The sequence below is a fragment of the Oncorhynchus kisutch genome, linkage group LG1, assembly GCF_002021735.2.
Source record: "Oncorhynchus kisutch isolate 150728-3 linkage group LG1, Okis_V2, whole genome shotgun sequence".
NCBI lineage: Eukaryota > Metazoa > Chordata > Actinopteri > Salmoniformes > Salmonidae > Oncorhynchus > Oncorhynchus kisutch.
The window spans coordinates 64,074,475-64,102,237 of record NC_034174.2 but is presented as its reverse complement, the minus strand read 5'-3'; the positions used below and the strand labels follow the sequence as shown (position 1 = coordinate 64,102,237).

The 27,763-nt window shown below is 47.9% G+C and overlaps 1 protein-coding gene across 2 annotated transcripts in view; it reads right to left on the bottom strand.

The window, feature by feature from the left end:
- LOC109875959 (E3 ubiquitin-protein ligase SMURF2) overlaps positions 1-25,355 on the bottom strand; it is a 78,579-nt gene extending 53,224 nt beyond the window's left edge. Inside the window, exon 1 of one of the 2 annotated variants that reach the window (XM_031829688.1) lies at positions 24,907-25,355. In XM_031829688.1, coding sequence (XP_031685548.1) covers positions 24,907-24,958 — 52 coding nt within the window. In that variant the 5' untranslated portion in view covers positions 24,959-25,355. The remainder of the gene's footprint in view (positions 1-24,906) is intronic. The other variant, XM_031829685.1, reaches the window with a different exon arrangement.
- Between the last annotated feature and the right edge of the window lie 2,408 nt (positions 25,356-27,763).

Genomic DNA, 27,763 nt, shown 5'->3' with positions numbered 1-27,763 from the left:
AAATACTCACAGCTGTAATCGATGCCAAAGGTGCTTCAGCAAAGTATTGAATCAGGGGTGTGAATACTTATGTTAACCTGTTTGGGGTAGGGGGCAGCATTTTCACTTTTGGATAAATAGCGTGCCCAAACTAAACTGCCTCCTACTCTGTCCCAGATCCTAATATATGCATATTAGTATTAGTATTGGATTGAAAACACTCTGAAGTTTCTAAAACAGTTTGAATCATGTCTGTGAGAATAACATAACTTATTTAGCAGGCGAAACCCCGAGGGCAAACCATTCAGATAAATTTTTTTAAGTCACTCTTTTCAATATGTTTTCATGGGGAATCCAGAATTCTAATAGACTTTCCTGCAGTTCCCACCGCTTCCACTGGATGTCACCAGTTTGTAGAAATTGGTTGAGGTTTTTCCTTTGTGTAATGAATAAGTACCATAGCTCAGAACGAACGTCACTTCATGTGTACCTTTTTATTGAGGCGCGTAACCAGAAAAGTAGCGTCAGTTTGTTTTGCTCCTGTATTGAACACAGATCATCCCGTCTTCAATTTGATCTATTATCTAAGTTTAGAAATACCTAAAGTTGTATTACAAAAGTAGTTTGAAATGTTTTGGCAAAGTTTACAGGTAACTTTTGAGATATTTTGTAGAGATGTTGGGTAAGTTGGAAGCTGTGTTTTTCTGGATCAAACGCGCCAAATAAATTGACATTTTGGATATATATCGATGGAATTAATCGAACAAAAGGACCATTTGTGATGTTTATGGGACATATAGGAGTGCCAACAAAAGAAGCTCTTCAAAGGTAAGACATGATTTATATTTTATTTCTGCGTTTTGTGTCGCGCCTGCAGAGTTGAAATATGCTACTCTCATTGTTTATTGTTGTGCTATCATCAGATAATAACATCTTATGCTTTCACCGAAAAGCCTTGTTTAAATCTGACATGTTGGCTGGATTCACAACAAGTGTAGCTTTAATTTGCTATCTTGCATGTGTAATTTAATGAAAGTTAGATTTTTATAGAATGTATTTGAATTTGGCGCTCTGCATTTTCCCTGGCTATTTGGCCATGTGGGACGCAAGCGTCCCGCCTACCCCAGAGAGGTTAATTAGTATTTCTGAATTTCTTTTCAATCATTTGCACACATTTCTAAAAACATTTTCATTTTGTCATTATGGGGTATTGTGTGTAGATGGGCAAGAGACAATTATTTCATCCATTTTGAAATCCGGCTGTAACATAATGTGGAATAAGTCAAGGCGTAAGAATACTTTCTGAAGGCACTGTATGTGGAATCTTTACAGCCATCTATACAGTCAGACATTAACCTGTCAACTCAACTGTATATTAGCCTAATGAGACAGCAGAACACTGATCCAACGTTAGTTCAGCCATTGACCTCCAGTGGATTGGGATAGGATAAGCTGAATGTTCTAGACTTCTAGTCTGGAGAGCTTTGGCGACACTGACCACAGTGTGAAAAGACTATGACAACGTGGGCTGGGATGGAAAACTACTGAGAAGGAGGAAGGACGGGCTGCTTTTGAGGAAGACGGGGGACGGGGAAAACAAGGGAGAGAAGAGTCAACGGATCGATTCCCTGCTAGTTTAGGTCATAAGTCAAAATGAGTGCGTGTACGCAGTTGCCAAGAGACAGACACACCTCACCCACCTCCCTGCAACGGGCTCTGTATTATGACCCAGGCCATGCGTTCGAACAAGACTCTCCCCCCAACACACCGCCCACGTTGCAAACCTCATTACCGACAGACAGGGCCTGTAGACGCCCATCAGTCACCTCAGTCCTGTTTGGACTCGTGTCTATTCCCCCCCCCCCCAAACCATCTCATTCACAGCATTGTTCCAGTACAAACAAAAGGCTTCCCCTTACCCCTCCACCACGGCTCCCTCCCTGGCCTGTCTGCTTTCAGTGGAGAAAAGTATGGCATGTACGTATGGAGTTTAAGGTAGTAAACTGACCCAGCCGCTAGAACAATCCGGAACGTCTACACGCAAACTGATGCGGAGGATATCAAACAAGAGTTCTTATCTACAGCACACTTCCTTTGGCCAGGCATTATTCCCTCCATCCCTCTGCCTCCCAGCTCTACGAATGCTCAGGATGCCAATTATGTCATCTATTAAATAGCCTTGGCTCTAGAGCTGCTCCAGCTGACACTCCCCTCATCAGCGCCCAGACGCTAACCTGAAATCTGGAGAGGAACGCAGAGCAGCGCTGCCACTCACAACAAGCTGGCACGCTGCCTGACAAACAGGGGAGAACAGAGGGAGGGAGGGTTAGTTCATTGGGAGTGTAGAGGAGAAAGGGAGGGAGTGAGCAAGAGGGAGCTAGGCTAGTGTAAATACAGAGTATTACAGAATATGCTCAGTAGGAGAAGTATGCTAGCTGAGGTCAAATAATAGATGCTAAATTAGAGCTCCATCATTTGTACTTTCCAAATGAAGGTTTCACGCCTGATGAATAATATGGTCTAGCCTAACTAGAAATGTATCAATCACGTGCCAACAAGAGCGCTTTGTGGTTGTCTAAAAATGAAGCGGATATGACGCTCTTTGGAATGCTGCTCTACCTGTGACCAATGACAAAGTCATTTCCTGCGGGGCCTCTCTGGTTGAGGCTCTGCCTGGCTGAAGCTACGTGAGTGGGAGCCTCACAGATGCATGACTCAAGGTTCGACCAACCCTGCTATTCTTCCTTGACCTGGAACTGTGTCAGAAAGAGAGTGGATAGGAAGAGAGTAGACAGGAAGAGAGTGGACAGGAAGCGAGTGGACGTGTGCGCGTGTCGGCGTCTGTCCTCGTGTGCACGTTTGCAGTCTGTAAGAACACCATATGTCTTGTACGTGCAGACGCCGTCTCCCTGCATCCACTTGACTTCCCATTTTTCCCATGATATCAACATAACCCCTAAAGCAGGAGCGGCTGGGGAGGTTCGGGAATAGCGCCGGTCGCATTACATGTCAGCTTATATACATTTCATCTCGTTTGGGCCTTTCCAAACCAAACAGTCTGACTGTTCATCAATCCCCAGGCGTGCACACACACAGGCCCATACACACCAGCACACACCAGCCCATACACACCCGCCCATACAGAGACGATGAATCATTTCCCATCTGGCACTGCGGATCTGCCCAAGGAATGGGGGAAGAGGAAGAAAGAAGAGGAGGAGAAGAGGAGGACCTCGCCCTGGGAAATGGATGTGCCAGTATTTCAATTCAAAACCCCTACGACAGGGATGAGCCACTTTGGGGTTGGAGGAAGACCGCTGAAGCGGGAGCTCCGTTAAGGGGACTTAGTGTGTTAATAAATGCACTTAGTGAAAATGTGGCTGGGGAGGAATCTGTGGACACATACTGTATCAACTAAGCCTATATACTAGATTGAGCTGAGACGAGGGGAATGGGTGAGCCATGAGAGTGCGAGAAGAGTTCGTTTATATGGCTTCTGGGGGATTTTAGGGACACATACCAAGTCTCTCTAGAATGGGGGAGGGGGAGCCGTGAGAGTGCTAGATGAGAGACAACTTTCGCCTGAGAGGAAGAAGTGCACTGGTAGCGACATCACATCTAGCTCATCATTCACGCTAATGATAACCCACACACGTTATGGGCCGCATGGACGGATGCTCTGGCAGACTGGCACATAACGGAGGGGAAACAGATTCTCGCCACCAGCTCACATGATGCATACCTCCCCCTTGACAATATGGCAGTGGAACTGGTGGGAGGGTGTTACAACACTTTGTGCTTCTATTACGGATGAGAGCCCACTCTCGTCTGACATCGGTCATCATCATCAACGTTAAGATGGGTGGAAGAGAGACAGACGGAGTGAACGAGAGAGCGTGAGCCCCACACACAGAACGCGCGAGAGCCACACAGAACGCACGAGAGCCACACACACAGAATGCACGAGAGCCACACACACAGAACGCACAAGAGCCACACACACACACACACACACACACACACACACACAGAACGCGCGAGAGAGCCACACACAGAACGCGCGTGCCCCACACACACACACACACACACACACACACACACACACACACACACACACACACACAGAAAGCGAGAGAGCCACACGCAGAAAGCGCGAGAGAGCCACACACACAGAAAGCGTGAGACAGCCACACACACACACACACACAGAACGCACGAGAGAGCCACACACACAGAACGCGCGAGAGCCACACACACACACAGAACGCGCGTGAGCCCCACACACACACAGAACGCGCGAGAGCCACACACACAGAACGCGCGAGAGACACACACACACACACACACACACACACACACACACACACAAACCACAGGACGCGCGCGAGAGACACACACACACACACACACACACACACACACACACACACACACACACACACACACAACGTGCGTGAGCCCCACACACACACACAGAACGTGCGTGAGCCCCACACACACACACAGAACGTGCGTGAGCCCCACACACACACACACACACACACACACACACACACAGAACGCGTGTGATCCCCACACAGACAGAACGCGCTTGAGCCCCACACACAGACAGAGCGCGCGTGAGCCCCACACACAGACAGAGCGCGCGTGAGCCCCACACACACACAGACAGAGCGCGCGTGAGCCCCACACACACACAGAACGCGCGAGTCCCACACACACACAGAACGCACGTGAGCCCCACACACACACACAGAACGCACGTGAGCCCCACACACACACACAGAACGCACGTGAGCCCCACACACACACACAGAACGCACGTGAGCTACACACACACAACACGCATGAGCCACACACACACACAGAACGCGCGAGCCCCACACACACACACAGAACGCGCGTGAGCCCCACACACACACACACACAGAACGCGCGTGAGCCCCACACACACACACAGAACGCACGTGAGCCCCACACACACACACAGAACGCACGTGAGCTACACACACACAACACGCATGAGCCACACACACACACAGAACGCGCGAGCCCCACACACACACACAGAACGCGCGTGAGCCCCACACACACACACAGAACGCGCGTGAGCCCCACACACACACACACACACACACACACACACACAGAGAGAACGCGCGTGAGCCCCACACACACACACACACACACAGAACGCGCGTGAGCCCCACACACACACACACACAGAACGCGCGTGAGCCCCACACACACACACACAGAACGCGCGTGAGCCCCACACACACACACACAGAACGCGCGTGAGCCCCACACACACACACACACAGAACGCGCGTGAGCCCCACACACACACACAGAACGCGCGTGAGCCCCACACACACACAGAACGCGCGTGAGCCCCACACACACACAGAACGCGCGTGAGCCCCACACACACACAGAACGCGCGTGAGCCCCACACACACACAGAACGCGCGTGAGCCCCACACACACACACAGAACGCGCGTGAGCCCCACACACACACACACAGAACGCGCTTGAGCCCCACACACACACAGAACGCGCGTGAGCCCCACACACACACACAGAACGCGCGTGAGCCCCACACACACAGAACGCGCGTGAGCCCCACACACACACACACAGAACGCGCGTGAGCCCCACACACACACACAGAACGCGCGTGAGCCGCACACACACACAGAACGCGCGTGAGCCCCACACACACACACACACACACACACACACACACACACACACACACACACACAGAACGCGCGTGAGCCCCACACACACACAGAACGCGCGTGAGCCCCACACACACACAGAACGCGCGAGAGAGCCACACACACAGAACGCGCGAGAGAGCCACACACACACACACACACACACACACACACACACACAGAACGCGCGTGAGCGCCACACACACAGAACGCGCGTGAGCCCCACACACACACACACACACACACACACACACACAGAACGCGCGTGAGCCCCACACACACACAGAACGCGCGTGAGCCCCACACACACAGAACACGCGAGAGAGCCACACACACACACACACACACAGAACGCGCGAGAGAGCCACACACACACACACACACACACAGAACGCGCGAGAGAGCCACACACACACAGAACGCGCGTGAGCCCCACACACACACAGAACGCGCGTGAGCCCCACACACACACAGAACGCGCGTGAGCCCCACACACACACAGAACGCGCGTGAGCCCCACACACACACAGAACGCGCGTGAGCCCCCCACACACACACACACACACACACACACACACACAGAACGCGCGAGAGAGCCACACACACACAGAACGCGCGTGAGCCCCACACACACACAGAACGCGCGTGAGCCCCACACACACACAGAACGCGCGTGAGCCCCACACACACACAGAACGCGCGTGAGCCCCACACACACACAGAACGCGCGTGAGCCCCACACACACACAGAACGCGCGTGAGCCCCACACACACACACAGAACGCGCGTGAGCCCCACACACACAGAACGCGCGTGAGCCCCACACACACACACACAGAACGCGCGTGAGCCCCACACACACACACAGAACGCGCGTGAGCCGCACACACACACAGAACGCGCGTGAGCCCCACACACACACACACACACACACACACACACACACACACACACAGAACGCGCGTGAGCCCCACACACACACAGAACGCGCGTGAGCCCCACACACACACAGAACGCGCGAGAGAGCCACACACACAGAACGCGCGAGAGAGCCACACACACACACACACACACACACACACACAGAACGCGCGTGAGCGCCACACACACAGAACGCGCGTGAGCCCCACACACACACACACACACACACACACACACACACACACAGAACGCGCGTGAGCCCCACACACACACAGAACGCGCGTGAGCCCCACACACACAGAACACGCGAGAGAGCCACACACACACACACACACACAGAACGCGCGAGAGAGCCACACACACACACACACACACAGAACGCGCGAGAGAGCCACACACACACAGAACGCGCGTGAGCCCCACACACACACAGAACGCGCGTGAGCCCCACACACACACAGAACGCGCGTGAGCCCCACACACACACAGAACGCGCGTGAGCCCCACACACACACAGAACGCGCGTGAGCCCCCCACACACACACACACACACACACACAAACACACACACACACACACACACGTGAGCCCCACACACACAGAACGCGCGTGAGCCCCACACACACAGAACGCGCGTGAGCCCCACACACACAGAACGCGCGTGAGCCCCACACACACAGAACGCGCGTGAGCCCCACACACACAGAACGCGCGTGAGCCCCACACACACAGAACGCGCGTGAGCCCCACACACACAGAACGCGCGTGAGCCCCCACACACACAGAACGCGCGTGAGCCCCACACACACAGAACGCGCGTGAGCCCCCCACACCACACAGAACGCGCGTGAGCCCCACACACACAGAACGCGCGTGAGCCCCACACACACAGAACGCGCGTGAGCCCCACACACACAGAACGCGCGTGAGCCCCACACACACAGAACGCGCGTGAGCCCCACACACACAGAACGCGCGTGAGCCCCACACACACAGAACGCGCGTGAGCCCCACACACACAGAACGCGCGTGAGCCCCACACACACAGAACGCGCGTGAGCCCCACACACACAGAACGCGCGTGAGCCCCACACACACAGAACGCGCGTGAGCCCCACACACACAGAACGCGCGTGAGCCCCACACACACAGAACGCGCGTGAGCCCCACACACACAGAACGCGCGTGAGCCCCACACACACAGAACGCGCGTGAGCCCCACACACACAGAACGCGCGTGAGCCCCACACACACAGAACGCGCGTGAGCCCCCACACACACAGAACGCGCGTGAGCCCCACACACACAGAACGCGCGTGAGCCCCACACACACAGAACGCGCGTGAGCCCCACACACACAGAACGCGCGTGAGCCCCACACAGAACGCGCGTGAGCCCCACACAGAACGCGCGTGAGCCCCACACAGAACGCGCGTGAGCCCCACACAGAACGCGCGTGAGCCCCACACAGAACGCGCGTGAGCCCCACAGAACGCGCGTGAGCCCCACACACACACAGAACGCGCGTGAGCCCCACACACACACAGAACACGCGAGAGAGCCACACACACACAGAACGCGCGAGAGAGCCACACACACACAGAACGCGCGAGAGAGCCACACACACACAGAACGCGCGAGAGAGCCACACACACACACACACACACACACACAGAACGCGCGTGAGCCCCACACACACACACACACACACACAGAACGCGCGTGAGCCCCCCACACACACACACACACACACACACACACACACACACACACACAGAACGCGCGTGAGCCCCACACACACAGAACGCGCGTGAGCCCCACACACACACACACAGAACGCGCGTGAGCCCCACACACACACAGAACGCGCGAGAGAGCCACACACACAGAACGCGCATGAGCCTCACACACACACACACACACACACACAGAACGCGCGTGAGCCCCACACACACACACAGAACGCTCGTGAGCCCCACACACACACACACACAGAACGCGCGTGAGCCCCACACACACACACACACACACACCACACACACACACACACACACACACACAGAACGCGCGTGAGCCCCACACACACACACACACACACACACACACACACACAGAACGCGCGTGAGCCCCACACACACAGAGAACGCACGTGAGCCCCACACACACACACACACACAGAACGCGCATGAGCCACACACACACACACACACAGAGAGAACGCGCGTGAGCCCCACACACACACAGAACGCGCGAGAGAGCCACACACACACAGAACGCGCGAGAGAGCCACACACACAGAACACGCGAGAGAGCCACACACAGAACGCGCGAGAGAGCCACACACAGAACGCGCGAGAGAGCCACACACACACAGAACGCGAGAGAGCCACACACACACAGAACGCACGAGAGAGCCACACACACACACACAGAACGCGCGAGAGAGCCACACACACACACACACAGAATGCGCGAGAGAGCCCCACACACACACACACACACACACAGAGAGAGAGAACGCGCGAGAGAGCCACACACACACACACAGAAAGCGCGAGAGAGCCACACACACACAGAGAAAACGCGAGAGCCACACACACACAGAAAGCGCGAGAGCCACACACACACAGAAAGCGCGAGAGCCACACACACACACAGAAAGCGCGAGAGCGCCACACACACACACACAGAAAACGCGAGAGCCACACACACACAGAAAGCGCGAGAGCCACACACACACAGAAAGCGCAAGAGCCACACACACACACACACAGAGAAAGCGCGAGAGCCACACACACACACAGAGAAAGCGCGAGAGCCACACACAGAGAAAGCGCGAGAGCCACACACACACACAGAGAAAGCGCGAGAGCCACACACACACACACACACACACACAGAAAGCGCGAGAGCCACACACACACAGAAAGCGCGAGAGCCACACACACACACACACACAGAAAGCGCGAGAGCCACACACACACACAGAAAGCGCGAGAGCCACACACACACACAGAAAGCGCGAGAGCCACACACACCAACAGAAAGCGCGAGAGCCACACACACACACAGAGAAAGCGCGAGAGCCACACACACACACACACACACACACAGAAAGCGCGAGAGCCACACACACACACAGAAAGCGCGAGAGCCACACACACACACAGAGAAAGCGCGAGAGCCACACACACACACACACACACACACACAGAAAGCGCGAGAGCCACACACACACACAGAAAGCGCGAGAGCCACACACACACACACACACAGAAAGCGCGAGAGCCACACACACACACACAGAAAGCGCGAGAGCCACACACACACACACAGAAAGCGCGAGCCACACACACACACAGAAAGCGCGAGCCACACACACACACAGAAAGCGCGAGAGCCACACACACACACAGAAAGCGCGAGAGCCACACACACACACAGAAAGCGCGAGAGCCACACACACACACAGAAAGCGCGAGAGCCACACACACACACACAGAAAGCGCGAGAGCCACACACACACACACACACAGAAAGCGCGAGAGCCACACACACACACACACAGAAAGCGCGAGAGCCACACACACACACACACAGAAAGCGCGAGAGCCACACACACACACACAGAAAGCGCGAGAGCCACACACACACACACACAGAAAGCGCGAGAGCCACACACACACACAGAAAGCGCGAGAGCCACACACACACACACAGAAAGCGCGAGAACCACACACACACACAGAAAGCGCGAGAGCCACACACACACAGAAAGCGCGAGAGCCACACACACACAGAAAGCGCGAGAGCCACACACACACAGAGAAAGCGCGAGAGCCACACACACACACAGAGAAAGCGCGAGAGCCACACACAGAGAAAGCGCGAGAGCCACACACACACACAGAGAAAGCGCGAGAGCCACACACACACACACACACACACACAGAAAGCGCGAGAGCCACACACACACAGAAAGCGCGAGCCACACACACACACACACAGAAAGCGCGAGAGCCACACACACACACACACACAGAAAGCGCGAGAGCCACACACACACACAGAAAGCGCGAGAGCCACACACACACACAGAAAGCGCGCGAGCCACACACACACACACAGAAAGCGCGAGAGCCACACACACACACAGAAAGCGCGAGAGCCACACACACACACAGAAAGCGCGAGAGCCACACACACACACAGAAAGCGCGAGAGCCACACACACACACACACAGAAAGCGCGAGAGCCACACACACACACACACACACACAGAAAGCGCGAGAGCCACACACACACACAGAAAGCGCGAGAGCCACACACACACACACAGAAAGCGCGAGAACCACACACACACACAGAAAGCGCGAGAACCACACACACACACAGAAAGCGCGAGAGCCACACACACACAGAAAGCGCGAGAGCCACACACACACAGAAAGCGCGAGAGCCACACACACACAGAAAGGGCGAGAGCCACACACACACAGAAAGCACGAGAGCCACACACACACAGAAAGCACGAGAGCCACACACACAGAAAGCGCGAGAGCCACACACACACACAGAAAGCGCGAGAGCCACACACAGAGAGAGAGAGAACGCGCGTGAGCCCCACACACACACACAACATACGAGGGCCACACACACACACACACACACACACACACAGAGACAGAGAGAGAGAAAGGAAAGAGAAAAACAGCACAGCCTGTCATGTTCTCTAGCCGTCTGTGTAACTCCCCTAGAGAGAGAGAAAGGTTACTCAGTCTGCAGCTCCTGACAGTCTGTGTACACTGGTGTGGTGGTAAGCATTTCACGGTAAGGTCTACTACACCTGTTGTATTCGGCGCATGTGAAAAACACATTTGATTTGGTGGACAGTAAAGACAGACCGCTAAACAAAAACATTGAGTGTTCGGCAGCCTCACCTTCACCACTTCCTCAAGGGTTTAGAGACACACCCCTCCCCCCGCCTCCCCAGAGTCAAGCCTGTCTGCAACATCCAACAACCTGACCATAGAATGACTGGGAAAGTCAAGTGACGGAGGACAGCCAATGCACTCTAGTCTTTAGTCGACAAAGGCTCTACAGATCCTCAAAAACCCCTCTCTGTGCTTGAATACCCAAATGGCTAGTCAGTTAAGTTGAGTGACATTTGAAGCTGAACTGAAGCCAAACTGTTCCAACACCTTCATGCAAAGATGTTATCAATGACGGTCTCTCATGTCATGTCATGCCACCAGCAGTTCTTAGAAGCAGCAGCGGAACAGTCGCTTGGCAAGTTGGCCACAAAACTTACACCTGCATGCATGACGTCAGCTATGTCAACAGTTCTTTCTAAGAAACCATGCTAGGTCGCGGCGGCGAGGTATCTGTCGTGATGCGGTGGCGGCGGTGCACGGGCTAGAGACAGGAAGAGAGAAGCCATCGGCAGCGCTGTCTGTACGCCGTCTGGGCCAGATCCGGCTAGCGATCGCTAACAGCAGAGAGCGAGAGAGAAAAGACAGGATACAGTATCGCTTGTCATCTTACAGGGCACTGAGGTCAGAGTGTAAAAATAGCTCAAAGTGGAGCAGCATCAGCACCTGCATCTTGACAATGTGACCACGTGCATTGAGATACATTTGGGGGAATTCACAGCAAGATAGAATATTAAAAAGGCATATAGTAAGACACATTAAGGTGGTCCTTCTACCAGATGATACTAGCTTACACTAAGACATAAGCCCAAGAACGCACTTTCAGAAAGTTGAATGTATTTTGCATATTGAGTGTGGTCTTTCAGCCCAACTAAAACTCTCCTCCCAGCCTCCGCTCCCACCCATAATATTGATATGCAAGTCATGAGGTGTGACTCATCATGACTCTTTCCACTGTCATACTGTAAAGCACACGAATGCCACAAAGTTCAAGTATAATTTGAATAACAGATGAAGCTCCCTCTTGCTCTCCTTTGTGCAGACCTAGACGAAAAGAGGATTTAACCAACCGTGATATAGCACTGTAAAAAGTGCTTTGTAGCTAGTGGGCCCTGAAGCACCAGACACTTCAACCCAACTCGATGCACGCTGTGCTGCTCTTCTGCTTGCCAAACCTGGCCTTTGCCCATAGGAACCCTTATTTGAAGTAGAACGAACTTTCGACTGCTTCTGGTTCGGTGACTGTTAGTTGGACCAATAAGGGAATCAGTTTTAATATGGTGAGAATGTCGACCTGAGAACCAGCCATGGCAACCGCCTTGGAAAGAGCCTGGCAAAAGATGCAGACCAAGGTTTTTTAACTTTGAATGCAAAACCCACTGTGAGACAATATTCTATTACAGAATATCTGTATTATTGAGACCAAGGCACAATTTAAATTTCCTTGAGACTTCATGGACCAGCCTTGGTTCAAATGATGCTTTAAATCATATCATCAAAACCCTACCGAATATCAAGAGCATCCACATCGAGGGCTAAATCACATGCAAATCCCCTACTTGCCAGCAGCAGACTTCACTGCAGAGCAGTGTTCCACACAAACGCATCTACTCTATACCTAGTATTAGGGACGCACAATATATCGGTGAACATATCGGAATGGGACGATATTAGCTAAAAATGCCAACATCAGTATCGTCCGAGGTCTAGTTTAATGCCCGACATGCAAAACCAATGTCAAATCTGACGGGCATACCTATATAACGAAGGTACATGACATAAAGACACCACGTAAAATTTTGCGCTATATGTGCAACACAGCATTCCTAAACTAGCCCACAATGTCTGCTGTGTGGATCAAGCAGTCAACAAGTCGAGCAGTCATTTGAAAGAGAAAGAAAATGTCAGCGAGACAACTCAAAGTCGATAATGGAATTCATTGCCCTTGACAATCAACCATTCTCTGTCATGGGTGATGTTGGCTTTCGCCGACTGGTCGAGCACCGGTACACACTATCAAGTGCGCTATTTTTCAGATGTTGCCCTACCGGAGTTACACAGTAATAGTGTCACTGCTATTAGCTTCACGACATACATACATACATACTATGAAACCCCATTTGGGTCTTTGCATGTCAAAAAAAGATACAGTAGCACTGTCAAAGCTGTACAAAAACAAATAAGCAAACACCGGCCACGAACGATATGTTTACAATAAAGCATAATTTCTTCGACCGCAACTTCTGGAGTAGCTAGCTTTAGCTTGGTACCTAGCTAGCACCAATACAACCAGCCTAAAAAACAACGACCAGTAAAAACTGCAGTCATTTTCATTATTCTTAGCAACGATTTAGGAATCCTTGTGAGTAAGTATTAGCTAGGTTGCCACTTGTTGTTCAGCTATTGAAATTGAACTTTAGTTCATGAAAATAAATAGCTAGCCGGCTACTTAACCCTGTTGCCCAAAGCTAACATTATAAGCAGCCAGCTAGCTTCATCTGGCTAGTGAGGCTCGACCGGACCAGGTTGTGTTGTGAAGCTAGCCACAACAAGAATTAGGAATTTAGTGGAATTTACGGTTTGCCTTCAAAATAAAAGTATGTCATTGACAGTGATGCAAATGAATACAAATAGGAGAATCGTGCCACACTTTTATTTTGAAGGCTGACCGCAAAATCTACTGCTGTGGCCAATCCTTATTGTGGCTAGGGTCACAGATGGTTCCGACCACCATTAATCAAATAAGAACGGTCTTATAAATTAGGCTAATTTTAGATTACACCTAGCTATATAATTAGTTAGCTAGCTAACTAGAGCTACTGAAACAGTTTTTGGGGAAGAACATGTTGATGGTGATAAAAATGTTTTATCACCAGCACTGTAGGTGCGCGAGACAACTTTACCAGCATCATAGCATATGTAGATGAATTTTGACATATGAAATACGAGTAATAAAAAATGAATGAACACGTAAAATTATTATTTGACGTGCAGCCATATTCAGGTCCTGATTGGTCAACAAGCTTATTTGACACAAAGTGTTAAATCGTATATTTTTTGACACGCAAAGACCCAAACGGCGTTCCATAGAAATCCTGATACAATATTAAATGACTGAATAAATGAACAACTAAACGGCACAGCAAGTAAGTGAAAGAAATAGGTTTTTATTATGTTTTACTGGTAATGGGGACATACATAAATGCCAACAAAATAACTTTTTGGTCAGTGTGTGTATGTAACCTTCATTTAACTAGGCAAGTCAGTTAAGAACAAATTAATATTTACATTGATGGCCCACCCCGGATGACACTGGGCCAATTGTGCGCCGCCCTATGGGACTCCCAATCACTGCCAGATGTGATACAGCCTGGATTCGGACCAGGGACTGTAGTGACACCTCTTGCACTGAGATGCAGTGCCTTAACATACACGGACGCAGTCTAAATATTTAACTGTACTAGAATGGTTAAAAAGGGAGCTAAAAAAAATGCTGGGCAAGGAAAATATTGGATATCTGCCAAAAATGTAATATCGGCGCATCATTACCTAGTATACAACGCATTCGGAAAGTATTGGTCAGGGACGTGGCCAAGAACCCGATGGTCACTGACAGAGCTCCAGATTTCCTCTGTGGAAATGGAGAACCTTCCAGAAGGACAACCATCTCTGCGGCACTCCACTAATTAGGCCTTCATGGTAGTGGCCAGACAGCAGCCACTCCTCAGTAAAAGGCACAACAGCCCACTTGGAGTTTGCAAAAATGCACCTAAAGGACTCTCAGACAATGAGAAACAAGATTCTCTGGTCTGATGAAACAAAGATTGAACTCGTTGGCCTGAATGCCAAGCATCCCGTCTGGAGGAAACCTGGCACCATCTCTACGGTGAAGCATGGTGGCAGCATCATGCTGTGGGGATGTTTTTCAGCGGCAGGGACTGGGAGACTAGTCAGGACTGAGGGAAAGATGAAAAGAGCAAAGTACAGAGAGTTCCTTGATGAACCCAATCAAACATCTCTGGAGAGACCTGAAAATAGCTGTGCAGCAATGCTCCTCATCCAACCTGACACAGCTTGAGAGGATCTGCAGAGAAGAATGGGAGAAACTCCTCAAATACAGGTGTGCCAAGCTTGTAGCACCATACCCAAGAAGACTAAAGGTCGTAAATGTTGCCAAAGGTGTTTCAACAAAGTACTAAGTAAAGGGTCTGAATACTTATGTAAATGTAAAATTTCAGTTATTTGTAATACATTTGGAAAATTTTCACCCAAAAAAGATTTTGCTTTGTTATTATGGGGTATTGTGTGTAGATTGATTAGGGGGGAAAAAATGTTTTAAATTTTAGATTAAGGCTGTAACGTAACAAAAAGTGGAAAAAGTCACGAGGTCTGAATACTTTCCGAATGCACCGTATGTCCATGTAAACTGAAAACAAATGTACCAATGAAACACAAGCCATAATCTTACACACCATACAGGGGCTCCCTCGCAGCATGAAAACCAAGAGAATGAAACCGAGATGGCCACAAACAGCATGGTGCTCCGTTCCCCGCCCGCAACATGGGACATGCCAGAATCAAAAACAAAAAACACACAGACCTTGTCCAATCTCCCACTTCTGGGGGTTATACTTAATCCTAGGATTCTATAATAACAATAACATTATTTACTTGTTGTCTAGATCAAAGTTCAGTGTCTGCCAGAATTCTTAAGCCATAATTCTGAGAGTGCAGAAAATGAGTAGAAACTCAGCACCAGAGAGGTTGAAGGTGCAGGTAGTTTTACAGATGCTTGTTTGCGTCCCAAATGGCACCCTACCACCTTTCTAGTGCACTACTTTTGCCCAGAGCCCTATGGGTTCTGGTCAAAAGAAGTGCACTATGTAGGGAATAGGTTGCCATTTCAGACACAACCTTGGTTTAAAAACAGCCACATTAGGCTAGACTACATTTTCCAATGACATGGCAAAACATTCAGCAGACGTTTAGACAATCACTCCCTTTTAACGACTGAAACGCTTCATCTGTTAAACTGAAAAATCGAAGGGGAGTTGAATAGAGAACCATTGCTGAAGGAAACAGCTTCCTAAAAAGGGTCCTAAATCTATGTACTCTGTCTAAACCGCCTACACCTGCTGGCTCTGAGAAAAAGTATTTTGTGTGTGGTATCAACATGACAAAAATACATTTAGTTTACCCCAACCTCCCTCCCTTTCCTGTCTTGTCTGGCCAGGTGAACCGTGGATAACCGTATGTGTACACACTAGAGGTCGACCGATTATGATTTTTCAACGCTGATACCGATTATTGGAGATCCAAAAAAATCCGATACTGATTAAATCGGACGATTTTTTGTAAAAATGACAATTACAACAATACTGAATGAAGACTTATTTTAACTTAATATAAGACATCAATAAAATCAATTTAGCCTCAAATAAATAATGAAACATGTTCAATTTGGTTTAAATAATGCAAAAACAAAGTGTTGGAGAATAAAGTAAAAGTGCAATATGTGCCATGCAAGAAAGCTAACGTTCAAGTTCCTTGTTTAGAACATGAGACCATATGAAAGCTGGTGGTTCCTTTAACATGAGTCTTCAATATTCCCAGGTAAGAAGTTTTAGGTTTTAGTTATTATAGGAATTATAGGACTATTTCTCTCTATACCATTTGTATTTCATTAACCTTTGACTATTGGATGTTCTTATAGGCACTTTAATATTGCCAGTGTAACAGTATAGCTTCCGTCCCTCTCCTCACTCCTCCCTGGGCTCGAACCAGGAACACAACGACAACAGCCACCCTCGAAGCAGCGTTACCCATGCAGAGCAAGGGGAATAACCACTCCAAGTCTCAGAGAGTTACGTTTGAAACGCTATTAGCGCGCACCCCACTAACTAGCTAGCCATTTCACATCGGTTACACCAGCCTAATCTCGGGGTTGATAGGCTTGAAGTCATAAACAGCGCAATGCTTGACGCACAACGAAGAGCTGCTGGCAAAACGCACAAAAGTGCTGTTTGAATGAATGCTTACGAGCCTGCTGCTGCCTACCACCACTCAGTCAGACTGTTCTATCAAATCATAGACTTAGTTATAACATAATAACACACAGAAATAAGAGCCTTAGGTCATTAATATGGTCGAATACGGAAACTATCATCTCGAAAACAAGACGTTTATCCTTTCAGTGAAATACGGGACCGTTCCGTATTTTATCTAAGGGGTGGCATCCATTAGTCTAAATATTCCTGTTACATTGCACAACCTTCAATGTTATGTCATAATTACGTAATATTCTGGCAAATTAGGTGGCTCAAACTGGTGCATATACACTGACTGCGTGCAATGAACGCAAGAGAAGTGACACAATTTCACCTGGTTAATATTGCCTGCTAACCTGAATTTCTTTTAGCTAAATATGCAGGTCTAAAAATATATACTTCTGTGTATTGATTTTAAGAAAGGCCTTGATGTTCATGGTTAGGTACACATTGGAGCAACGATACGCACCGCATCGATTATATGCAACGCAGGACACGCTAGATAAACTAGTAATATCAACCATGTGTAGTTAACTAGTGATTATGATTGATTGTTTTAATAAGATAAGTTTAATGCTAGCTAGCAACTTACCTTGGCTTACTGCATTCGCGTAACAGGCAGTCTCCTTGTGGAGTGCAATGTAATCAGGTGGTTAGAGCGTTGGACTAGTTAACTGTAAGGTTGCAAGATTGAATGTCCCAAGCTAACAAGGTAAAAATCTGTCCCCCGAACAAGGCAGTTTACCCACCATTCCTAGCCATCATTGAAAATAAGAATGTGTTCTCAACTGGCTTGCCTAAGTTAAATAAAGGTGTAAAAAAAATATTTATTAATCAAATCGGCCAAATCGGTGTCCAAAAATACTGATTTCCGATTGTTATGAAAACTTGAAAACGGCCCTTCCGATTAATCGGTCGACCTCTAGCACACACGACTACATGTTGACGCTCCATCAGAGCCTTTCAATTCCCCACAGAAAATGTCAAACCCCTGTCGATCCAGAGCGGCTAACTGAGCTGAGAACAAGACACGTCATCTTCTATGCAAAAAACACAGTTTGGCAATAAAGCAATCAATTGCCCAATTGCCAGTGATGTGCCAATTTCCAAACGGTCCAGTCAGACAGCTGTACATTGCAAATCCATTAGGCAGATAAAAACAGTTAGACCCCATCTGCTAAGAGAGGGCCAGATTAAAGTTGAACTGTCTAGAGGACTCGCGATGATTAGACTTACGAATAACGTGAGGAAGTTCTAGTAATTTTAAGATCTGCAGTAGTTTAGACAAAACCCTCTTATCTGTGATTGATAAGTGAATTCCCTGAAGTGCATAATTCAAACAAATGTCTAACCAACACATGCAACAGATTAGCCTAACTGCCAGTGCCAGCCGGCAGCATGCATTAAACCCCACCAGACAGACTATGTAGCAGCAGGGCTCGCGTTAATGCAGAATACACGGAAGAAAAGATAAATACGCATATAGAGTATCTTGCTGTGTTTTGTAAACAGATATATATATTTTTAAACACTACTTTCAATTTAAAACGTAGATGAAATTGTTTAAAACAGATTTTTGGAGTGTAGGGGTTTTGAAAATGCAGATTTCTAAACTGTAACGCGACCCCTCACCATACAATTAAGACAAGATAAAGCCAATGACTGTACATACAACAACTAGTAATGAAGATAACCAAACCATTAAATCATTATTATTGCTCTGGGTTATCACTCGCTCTATTTGTTGGCTCACTGGCACACAGAGCAACATATATAAAGCAGACAGGCAGCGTAGGCATCCTGCCAGATAGAGACAGGATATGAAGGTTTCCATGTAAGAGGCGCCGTCCACCACGTGAACAGAACAGTGGACTGTGTGGAGGGACCCCTGGGGCAGCTCTGCCGTGAAGCCCAGTCATCTGGACTGAAGAGTGGAGTGTGGGGGGGCTTCTGGGGCAGCTCTGCCGTGAAGCCCAGTCATCTAGAGTGGTGTGAGAGTGGCCGGGGCAGACTAAACAGAGCCGAGGAAGTCTGGATGTGCGTGGCAGCACCTGGCCGCAACACAAGCCCCCTCTCTCTCTCTCTCTCTATCCACAGATCACTGAAAAAAAAAGCTCTGGCTTGGACAAGGGCCATGCACACAGACTACACTGCACTATTCAGACTTCAATGCAGATGACACAGGACTCTCGACATAGCCACTTACTGACCACAGCCAACACATATCACTAACTGCTCTTGGTCCTTTGTAGCTCAGTTGGTAGAGAATGGTGTTTGAAACGGCAGGGTAATGGGTTCGCTTCCCGGGACCACCCATATGAAAAATGTATGCATGCATGACTAAGTCGCTTTGGATAACAGCGTCTGCTAAATGGCCTATTACAAGGGCCATGCACACAGACTACACTATTCGGCTATAGACTACACCGTTCAGACAGGGGTTTATTCAATGCAGATAACTCAGGACCTTCTAAGTTACTGCTAACTGACCATAGCCGGAGCCCACACACTCAAACAGACCTGCTCACTATATCACTCCCACAATGGCCATTCATTCACAGGTTAGAAAGACTGGCTCTGGTCTCACCCACACTCCTACTCTGACTGACATTCCTGGGGTTACTGATAAACTAGAGCAGGGGCATCAAACACATCGTTACCCCCGGGGGCCACATTCAGTCTTGAACGAGTTCAGGAGGGCTGCACTGAAAAGTGATTATATTTCCTTGCCGGCAAAAATCGGCAAAATAATTGTTCTCTATGCATCGCTTTTGGAATTTCCGATGCTCCCTGACTGTCTACTGATTGTTAGCGAGCTGGACAGTCAAGAAAATGTATGAAAATAGGTTGAATATCATTTCTACCCAATGTCGATTTGGTTTAAGTCATTTGAAAGTATATAGAGTTAGTTTCCCCACCGACAATTTATTACTTTCTTACTCAACCCCCCGCCGGTCGAATCCTGCCCGCCGGCCGTATGTTTGACACCCTGACCTAGACATCCGGAGTCTAGATCCTGGGTTGTCAATCACTGCAGCTAGGAGGATTCATGATCTACAATATCATACAGGCATAATAGTGAGTGAGTCATCTGATGATTACCTTAAGGAAACAGTCCAGATTGATGATGACTGAGCTTTTGACAGGAGCTTTCAGAAAACTGAATTTGACCTTCAGGTCATTCTCTATTAAACCTTACCGATTCTCCATTCCTCTGTTACTCCTGTAGCTTGTATGTATGAAGCAGACAGAGGCAACATGAAAAGACAACCTTGACTGAGGAAAGACCCGGGTAGGAAAAAAACAGAACAGAGACGGCAGGCCATCCCAGATGGGCTTCGCTTCAGTAGGCTACAATGAGTGTGAAATGTTTGAGCAGGCACACACACACACTCCCCCTCCGCTAGACACTTATCACACAGAAGGGTTGTCATAGAGGGAATGTTGTACTGACGTACAGAAAACTGAGTGACAGCTCATAGAACAAACATGTAAAAGAACAGCGAGAGGAGAGAGAGAAAAATAAAGCCAACTGCATACAGTATGGAAAGGAGCATGTCGGCTGGTTGTGGTACCCTTGTGTTGTGGTTGTGGTACCCTTCTGGTAGTACCTTTGTGTCTTATAGAAAGGCATCAAGCCCCACATTTCAAGGCAGTGAACCGCAATACAGCCAATTCACCTGACTCTCCTCCCATTGATATTCAACAGGAGAGGCAAGGCAACACTGAGAAGCCTTTTCATTCCAACACAGAAACTTAGAGGAGACTGCTGCAATGGATTTCTGACAAAGCCTATTGATTGCGCTGTAAAATGGGTCAGACCGCTCTGCAGAGCTGGGCGGGCGGAGAGATCCGCGTGGCCAAATTAAGCCTCTGTCTGGACGGATGCGGTGCTGTCTTATTTACAAACGTTTTAGCGAATCCCCACCAAAAAAATGATCTAATTTGCTAAACAATATGGCTGCTAGGCTAAAACGTATTTGCAGCGGCCTTCACCTTGCGCGCAGATCTAGTTTGACCTGGGAAAATGGGTTTCACGCGGCGGTATACAACTAGCCAACACCAAGTGACAACAATAACACATGGGCGTGGTCTCTTCTCACTGTGTCGATTTAGATTAATAGCAAACGAATGCCTCTAATCTGCTTTCATTCAAAACATCTGGCCCAGTCTGCTAGACTGTGTAAACCAGCATTAACTTAATCCAGCTAGGAGGGTGGGACAGGACAGCGCTGAGGGCAGTAAAACCAGCTCCCAATGCCATTTCAATTGTGTTGTTGGTGTCCCTTTACCACATGTAGGTTATCCTTCACAAAACACAATCAAATACATTTCCTTCATTTTAGGGGCAGGAGTCAACAGGGCTCCTAATTTAGCTCGGCATCACGTGCGGACGATACATCCTGCAGAAGAGTGTGTGTGTTCCCTTTGAGGACACACACAGGCTCGATTTCCTGACCACTGACAGTGAATGCTGAGACAGTGGCCCCTGCTAACTTTCCAAAAATGCACTCTCTCCCCACCGGCTAATGATCGGCCTAGGAAGGATGGAGGCGGGGCCTTTATCTTAAAATCGCCAGCTTCCTGGCTTTTCCCCACTCGCACACACTCAGCTCCTCCAGGGTCTCTTCCCTTAATGCTAGAGAGACTCAACAGTCTAAAGTGGCTTCCTTATCTGCACTGACCTTCAGTCATGTGATAGTAGGTATCTAATATATTACATGAATCTAAGTGGGCTAGGCTAATAGCTTTCACCAGACAATTTGTGTCACATCGGTGCAGGAGGAAAAGAGGCCTAGATGGTGAGCTGAGACGCACCAGCTGTGATTGCAGACTGTGCTGCATAAGAGTGGATCTGAAACAATTCTTCCAGGCTGGTATTATATGCTCACGGTGCCAACTGGAGGCGAAGGAGAAAATGGAGTTAGAATAGCTAGCCGTTTAGTAGTTAGCTCACAGCAGCAGGCAGTGTTATAGAGAGACTAGATGCTAGCAGTGCGAACAGAAGCAATTGTCACCTCCCCGTAGTGTTGGGAATAGCGGCTTAGCGCCAGACTGTTCTATTTACTGCTTGGCAACGGCATTCCATTCAAAGCGGCAGGTGACTTCATCAGACAGCGACTGACGGAAAAAGCCCAGTGAGCAAACAATAACAGGACCGGTTCACACTAAACAATCCATCAATCCTGATCTGGGACCAGCAGTCGGGTGCAAAAGACTGTGGCTGGTGAAAAACAGTGCAGAAAACACCCCAGCGTCTCCCCTCACAGACTAGCACTGATCTTAGATGTCTGTGGAATGCGACCTAACCGCTAGGGCCTTGATTAGCCCTAGCTATTCCTTGAGCGAAATTGCATCTGAGACGAGAGGAAATGGTAAATAAATTGCAAGGCAAAGCTGCAACTACTGACAGTTTGAATGTTGCCTCTAAATGGCAAACGCACAGACAAATGGCCTGAGAATACCTTCAGGCGTCTCCCAGACTGCTGGTAGCAGACACAGTAGTTTATTGACGATTACATTACGATTAGACAATAATGGCGGCTCAGTTCTAAATAGACTCTATAGACCCAAGGAAGATATAAGTGCTTAAGAGTAACCCAGCGAGCTCTAGTGTCTGCAGCCCATCTGTTCCCCTATCCTAAATGACCACAGAGCAGACACACAGACCAGGGCAGAGGCCAGTCTACAACACACACACACTTTAAAAAAATGTGCAACATCAAAATGTGTGGTGGTATTCCCCAGTTTGAGAGGAGCAGTGGTTTGAAGCGTTCTTCCCCTCCTCCGGGGTGTGAACGAGACAGAGGATGTTCCTACGATCTAGAGAGACTCACGGTTCCTCTCTGTTTCACATTCCTGGGATTCTGAGTGAAGACACTGCAGCAGCACATTTAAAACCATTTCCCAAATGGAAATCAAACAGAGACCCAGGCCTTCACTGCACTAAGAGAGATTATTTTTTATTATCATTGCAGGACACCTCATTATTGAAGAATAGCCTTGGCTTACTGCATCATAGAGGTCATGGGCAAAATATAAATGTACAGCCTTTTAAAAAGGTCAAACTAAGTACTAAGTAAACATTTTCAAAGTAATGGAATATTCCAAACAACCAGACAACTCTTGCCGGACCGCGAGGAACTCTTGTTCACTCAGTGCTTTTATCCGGCTAGTACATTACAATATTAAATATTTAATTTGGCTGGTCCCAGAAGATAGAGGGGTCTGGAAATCGATCTGATCATGAAGAAACATGAAATGCAGGGCATGCCATCGCCTCCTCTCCCCAGTCAAAACACTGCTTTCTCAAGTAAACAGAAAATGTTTGGGTTGTAAGAAACTGTGAATGGGACTGAAAGAAAAAGGGGCTCATGCTGGCTTCTTTCCCTAAGGAATAGTGTCTTAAAGGGGGATGCACTACAAGCTGAGGCTATGTAGAGGTGCTGAAAGTTCATTACCAACACAAATCAAAGTACTGATGGAAAATTTTGAAACACTAGTGCAGTAAACAATGGAAATATTAGCTACAAATGCAGACTATTTGGAACAGGCTTGCTGGTCTAAATAAATACTACATTTGGCAATGGTGCGTCAGTCTGCAGAGCTCTGGCTACTATGGGCAGTCTCTGCACACTCGGGCGGCAGGTAGCCTAGCGGTTAAGAGCTTTGGGCAAGTAACCGAAAAGTCGCTAGTTCGAATCACAGCGCAGATTGTTGAAAATATGTCGATGTGCCCTTGAGCAAGGCATTTAACCCCAATTGATCATGTAAATCGCTCCTGAATGACTAAAATGTGTAACTATGTATAATAATGTCACTGATAAATTAATAACACTGTAATGCAGATTGTAGGACAACACATGCAAGAAGTGGCGAAGGGTGGGCAAACAACCGTTGCAAGTTGTAACAATTAATTAATGCAGCCATTGTGATAACCCCAAATGTGTTGTCTTTTTTTAATTGGAGAGTTCGCTAGCTAGCTAACAGTAAATCAACGTTATTCACGATGTCAGTTAACTAGCTAACTGGCTAGCTAGGTAAACTAACCGTGGCTAGTATTACAAACTGAAAAAATAAACATTTACTTGTTAGAAAAACAGTATACCTTATTCGAAGCGTAGCTAACGACATTTGATCAGTGTGTTAGTAAATATAATATGGCGTTGTTGTGAATAAGAGTGTAAACATTCACGCAGAAAACTAGCCAACTACTATAGCTAGCTAGTAACGTTAGCTTGATAGCGCCATTAGCTAACAAGCAAGTGAAGCTAGAGACAGCGAGAGGGTTTTACATTCTTACCTGTCAACCGCAGTTTCACTGGGCCATTTCTCCTAACTCCTTGATTAGACATGCCCGTTTGTGTTCCAGCTTGACGTGGGGTTATCAAAAATATGTATAATACATGTGTCTAGCTATTTCACAAAAATGAATTCCTATTTAACTCCTATGGCTATGGCAGTTTCACAGTGAATGAAGAAGAATGGAGTCACGGCACAGTGGCCCGGATGAGCACAGCTCTAGTGCTATACACCACCGTCCCGAGCACATACTCCTAAAAAAACTAAAATAAAAGGCTAATTTCCAATAAACCAGGATCTCCTCCCGAAAGAAACGGTGATATATGACGTCCAAGGCTGCTTCAAAAGCCAAGGGTGAGCTCCTCTCCCGCTGGGGGTGGCATTTCTGCTTGAAGTGGTGGTAGCTGAAATTTCCAAGCAGAGATGTCTTGCTGGTCTCAATTTTTGGATAGTGACCCTCCCCTCTAGTGACATCACTCACAAGGTTAAAGCACAAGCACTAAATTGATGTACAATGTTCATTTAAATGAGAGGAAATTATTGGACATATGTAACCTTTTTTATGTTGTGTTCGTCAATGTGGTACTGGTAGGCACCCACAGCCTCTGTCACTGAGGACTGCCTCACTAGACTGATCTAAGGTCAGTTTTATGTTTCACCCGTCCTCATGGTTATGAATAGGTTTTGTGGAGCCAGTGGAGGGTAAGCTGATCCTACACTTGTGTGTTCATTAAAGCATTGTCTGGACCTTTATGGCACAGGACTGTGGACATCCCCCACTTTCTGTCTGTTTCCCTTGAACCACTACATTACCAAACATAGCACAAGTATGCAGCACTAACTGGAGAGAAGGGGGCTGATATGTAGTAGTCTACATCAGTGTTTCTCAATCAGGTATAGTAAACTACCCCTCATACTATACCTCATTCCTATCATAGACTATCCACTTGAGGGGGTACTAGGGAGACATAGGAACATAGGCCTAATGATTGGTTGCACGTAAGGGGTGCTTCTGGCAGAACATAATGTGATTGGAGGTAGGCCTACATTAACCAAAAAGAACCACTGGTCTACATGTCTAGCGCTCTCAAGTGGTGCAGGGGTCTAAGGCACTGCATCTCAGTGCTAGCGGCGTATTTTTCCATCTACTGGCTGCTTTCAGAAGTGCATGAGACAAGCTAGAAGCCATATCACAGAATATATCAGATTCAATTAATTGGGAAAAGTTTGGCCCACACAATGACAGACAGGTCAGATCATAAACCAGCATGGTTACATTTCTCAGGACCCATCACTCAGCTGTTTCCCCCAAAAGTGTCTGGGTGCTCACTTTGTTGTTTTAATCTCAGATTGACCCTTTAAATTGGTAAAAAAATATTGTTTAAAAAGGCCAGATGCAGATGTTGTTATATCAATATCAAATCATTTCTGGGTAACAAATAAGTACCTTACTGTAATAGATTTCCATTTAAATTGACAAAATTTGCTTTTCGGCAAAAATATATTTCTCAAGCAAGAATTTTGCTTGGACTGTCTGGGAGTGGTCTGAGTGGGGAGGGGAAAACTGAAAACTAGCTGTCAGAGGTTTGGAACTTTGTTATTGATGTATTAATCAATTTACTGCATGGTGATGTCACCACGGAAAGCTGAAACTCCTGCCTATGCAAACCTGGTCCTATATGTAGATTGTATTTTCAACAAGCAACTATCAGGAAATAACACTGCCCAGTGTTAGTTTCATCATCTGTTGTACAATATGATATAAAAGACATGAAAAACTGAATTTTGACTACACTGGGCCCTTAAAATTTGGCATCAAAATGAACATCAACAGGCTATATCTTAGTTTACTTTTTAATAGAACTTTAATGGAAAACTCACACTTATTGAATTTAGTTAAAGGCACAATCTGTAATATCAACAGCCTGAGTATCACTTTATTTGGTAAACTGAGGGATGAAGCTAATCACACACACGAATAAGGACATTGCAACAGTAACGTTGTCGTAACGCCTGTCATAATAGAATGGAAATGAGCATAACTACAATTTACATGTGTGAGGCATGACGGCAGCTGACAATTTCGTGTTTCCTTCCAGTCCTTAATGCAATGCAACTGAAGCTGGGATTGAGGGGGAATTTTTGTCTGAGCAGTATTTTTCTCCGCTCATACCGGAGTATCAAATCAAACAGATTGATTTTCGCTGTTCTCACTATCGGCAAATAGCTGCATTCTTGTTTGTGTGTTTTCCTGTTTTTATGAATAAGCATATTTTGATCAAATCCCCCATTTGCACACAAAAAAAACTTACTTGCCAGCTTGCAATACAATACTTTAACCACTAGTGTACACATGGTCTAAAATTTGCGGGGAGATGGAGGTGAGTACATTCTCATGTCCAATTACGTTTTTATAAATGCCAAATTTAGCGTGAAATCTGGCGCATACACATTTTGGGGTATATTTTGTATGTAAGCACGGTTTATAAATGTGGCCCCTGAAGCCTGTATTGAGAGGCTTAGTGGCACTGCTAGCTTCCTCTCTGGGCTTTAACCTTGTCTTGAATCCATCAATAGCCCGAGACTAGGTGTGATGTAGGCTACAATATTAAGAAGAAATGATAGTCCTAAAAATGCTTTCCAGTTGCACTGACTCGCCCAATGATGCGCAGCTCACTCACTTGGTGATGGCCAATGCGTTCTTGCCGAAAGCCTCTCTGGTTATAGGCTACTTCTTTGCAGGGGCACAACTTTCACTGAGGACATGGGGGGGGACCCCCTTCTGAAATTGTATTTTGTCCCCCCCCAGTTTTATCATTGGAATGTGATACAAAACAGGCAACGATTTGCTTTAGGAC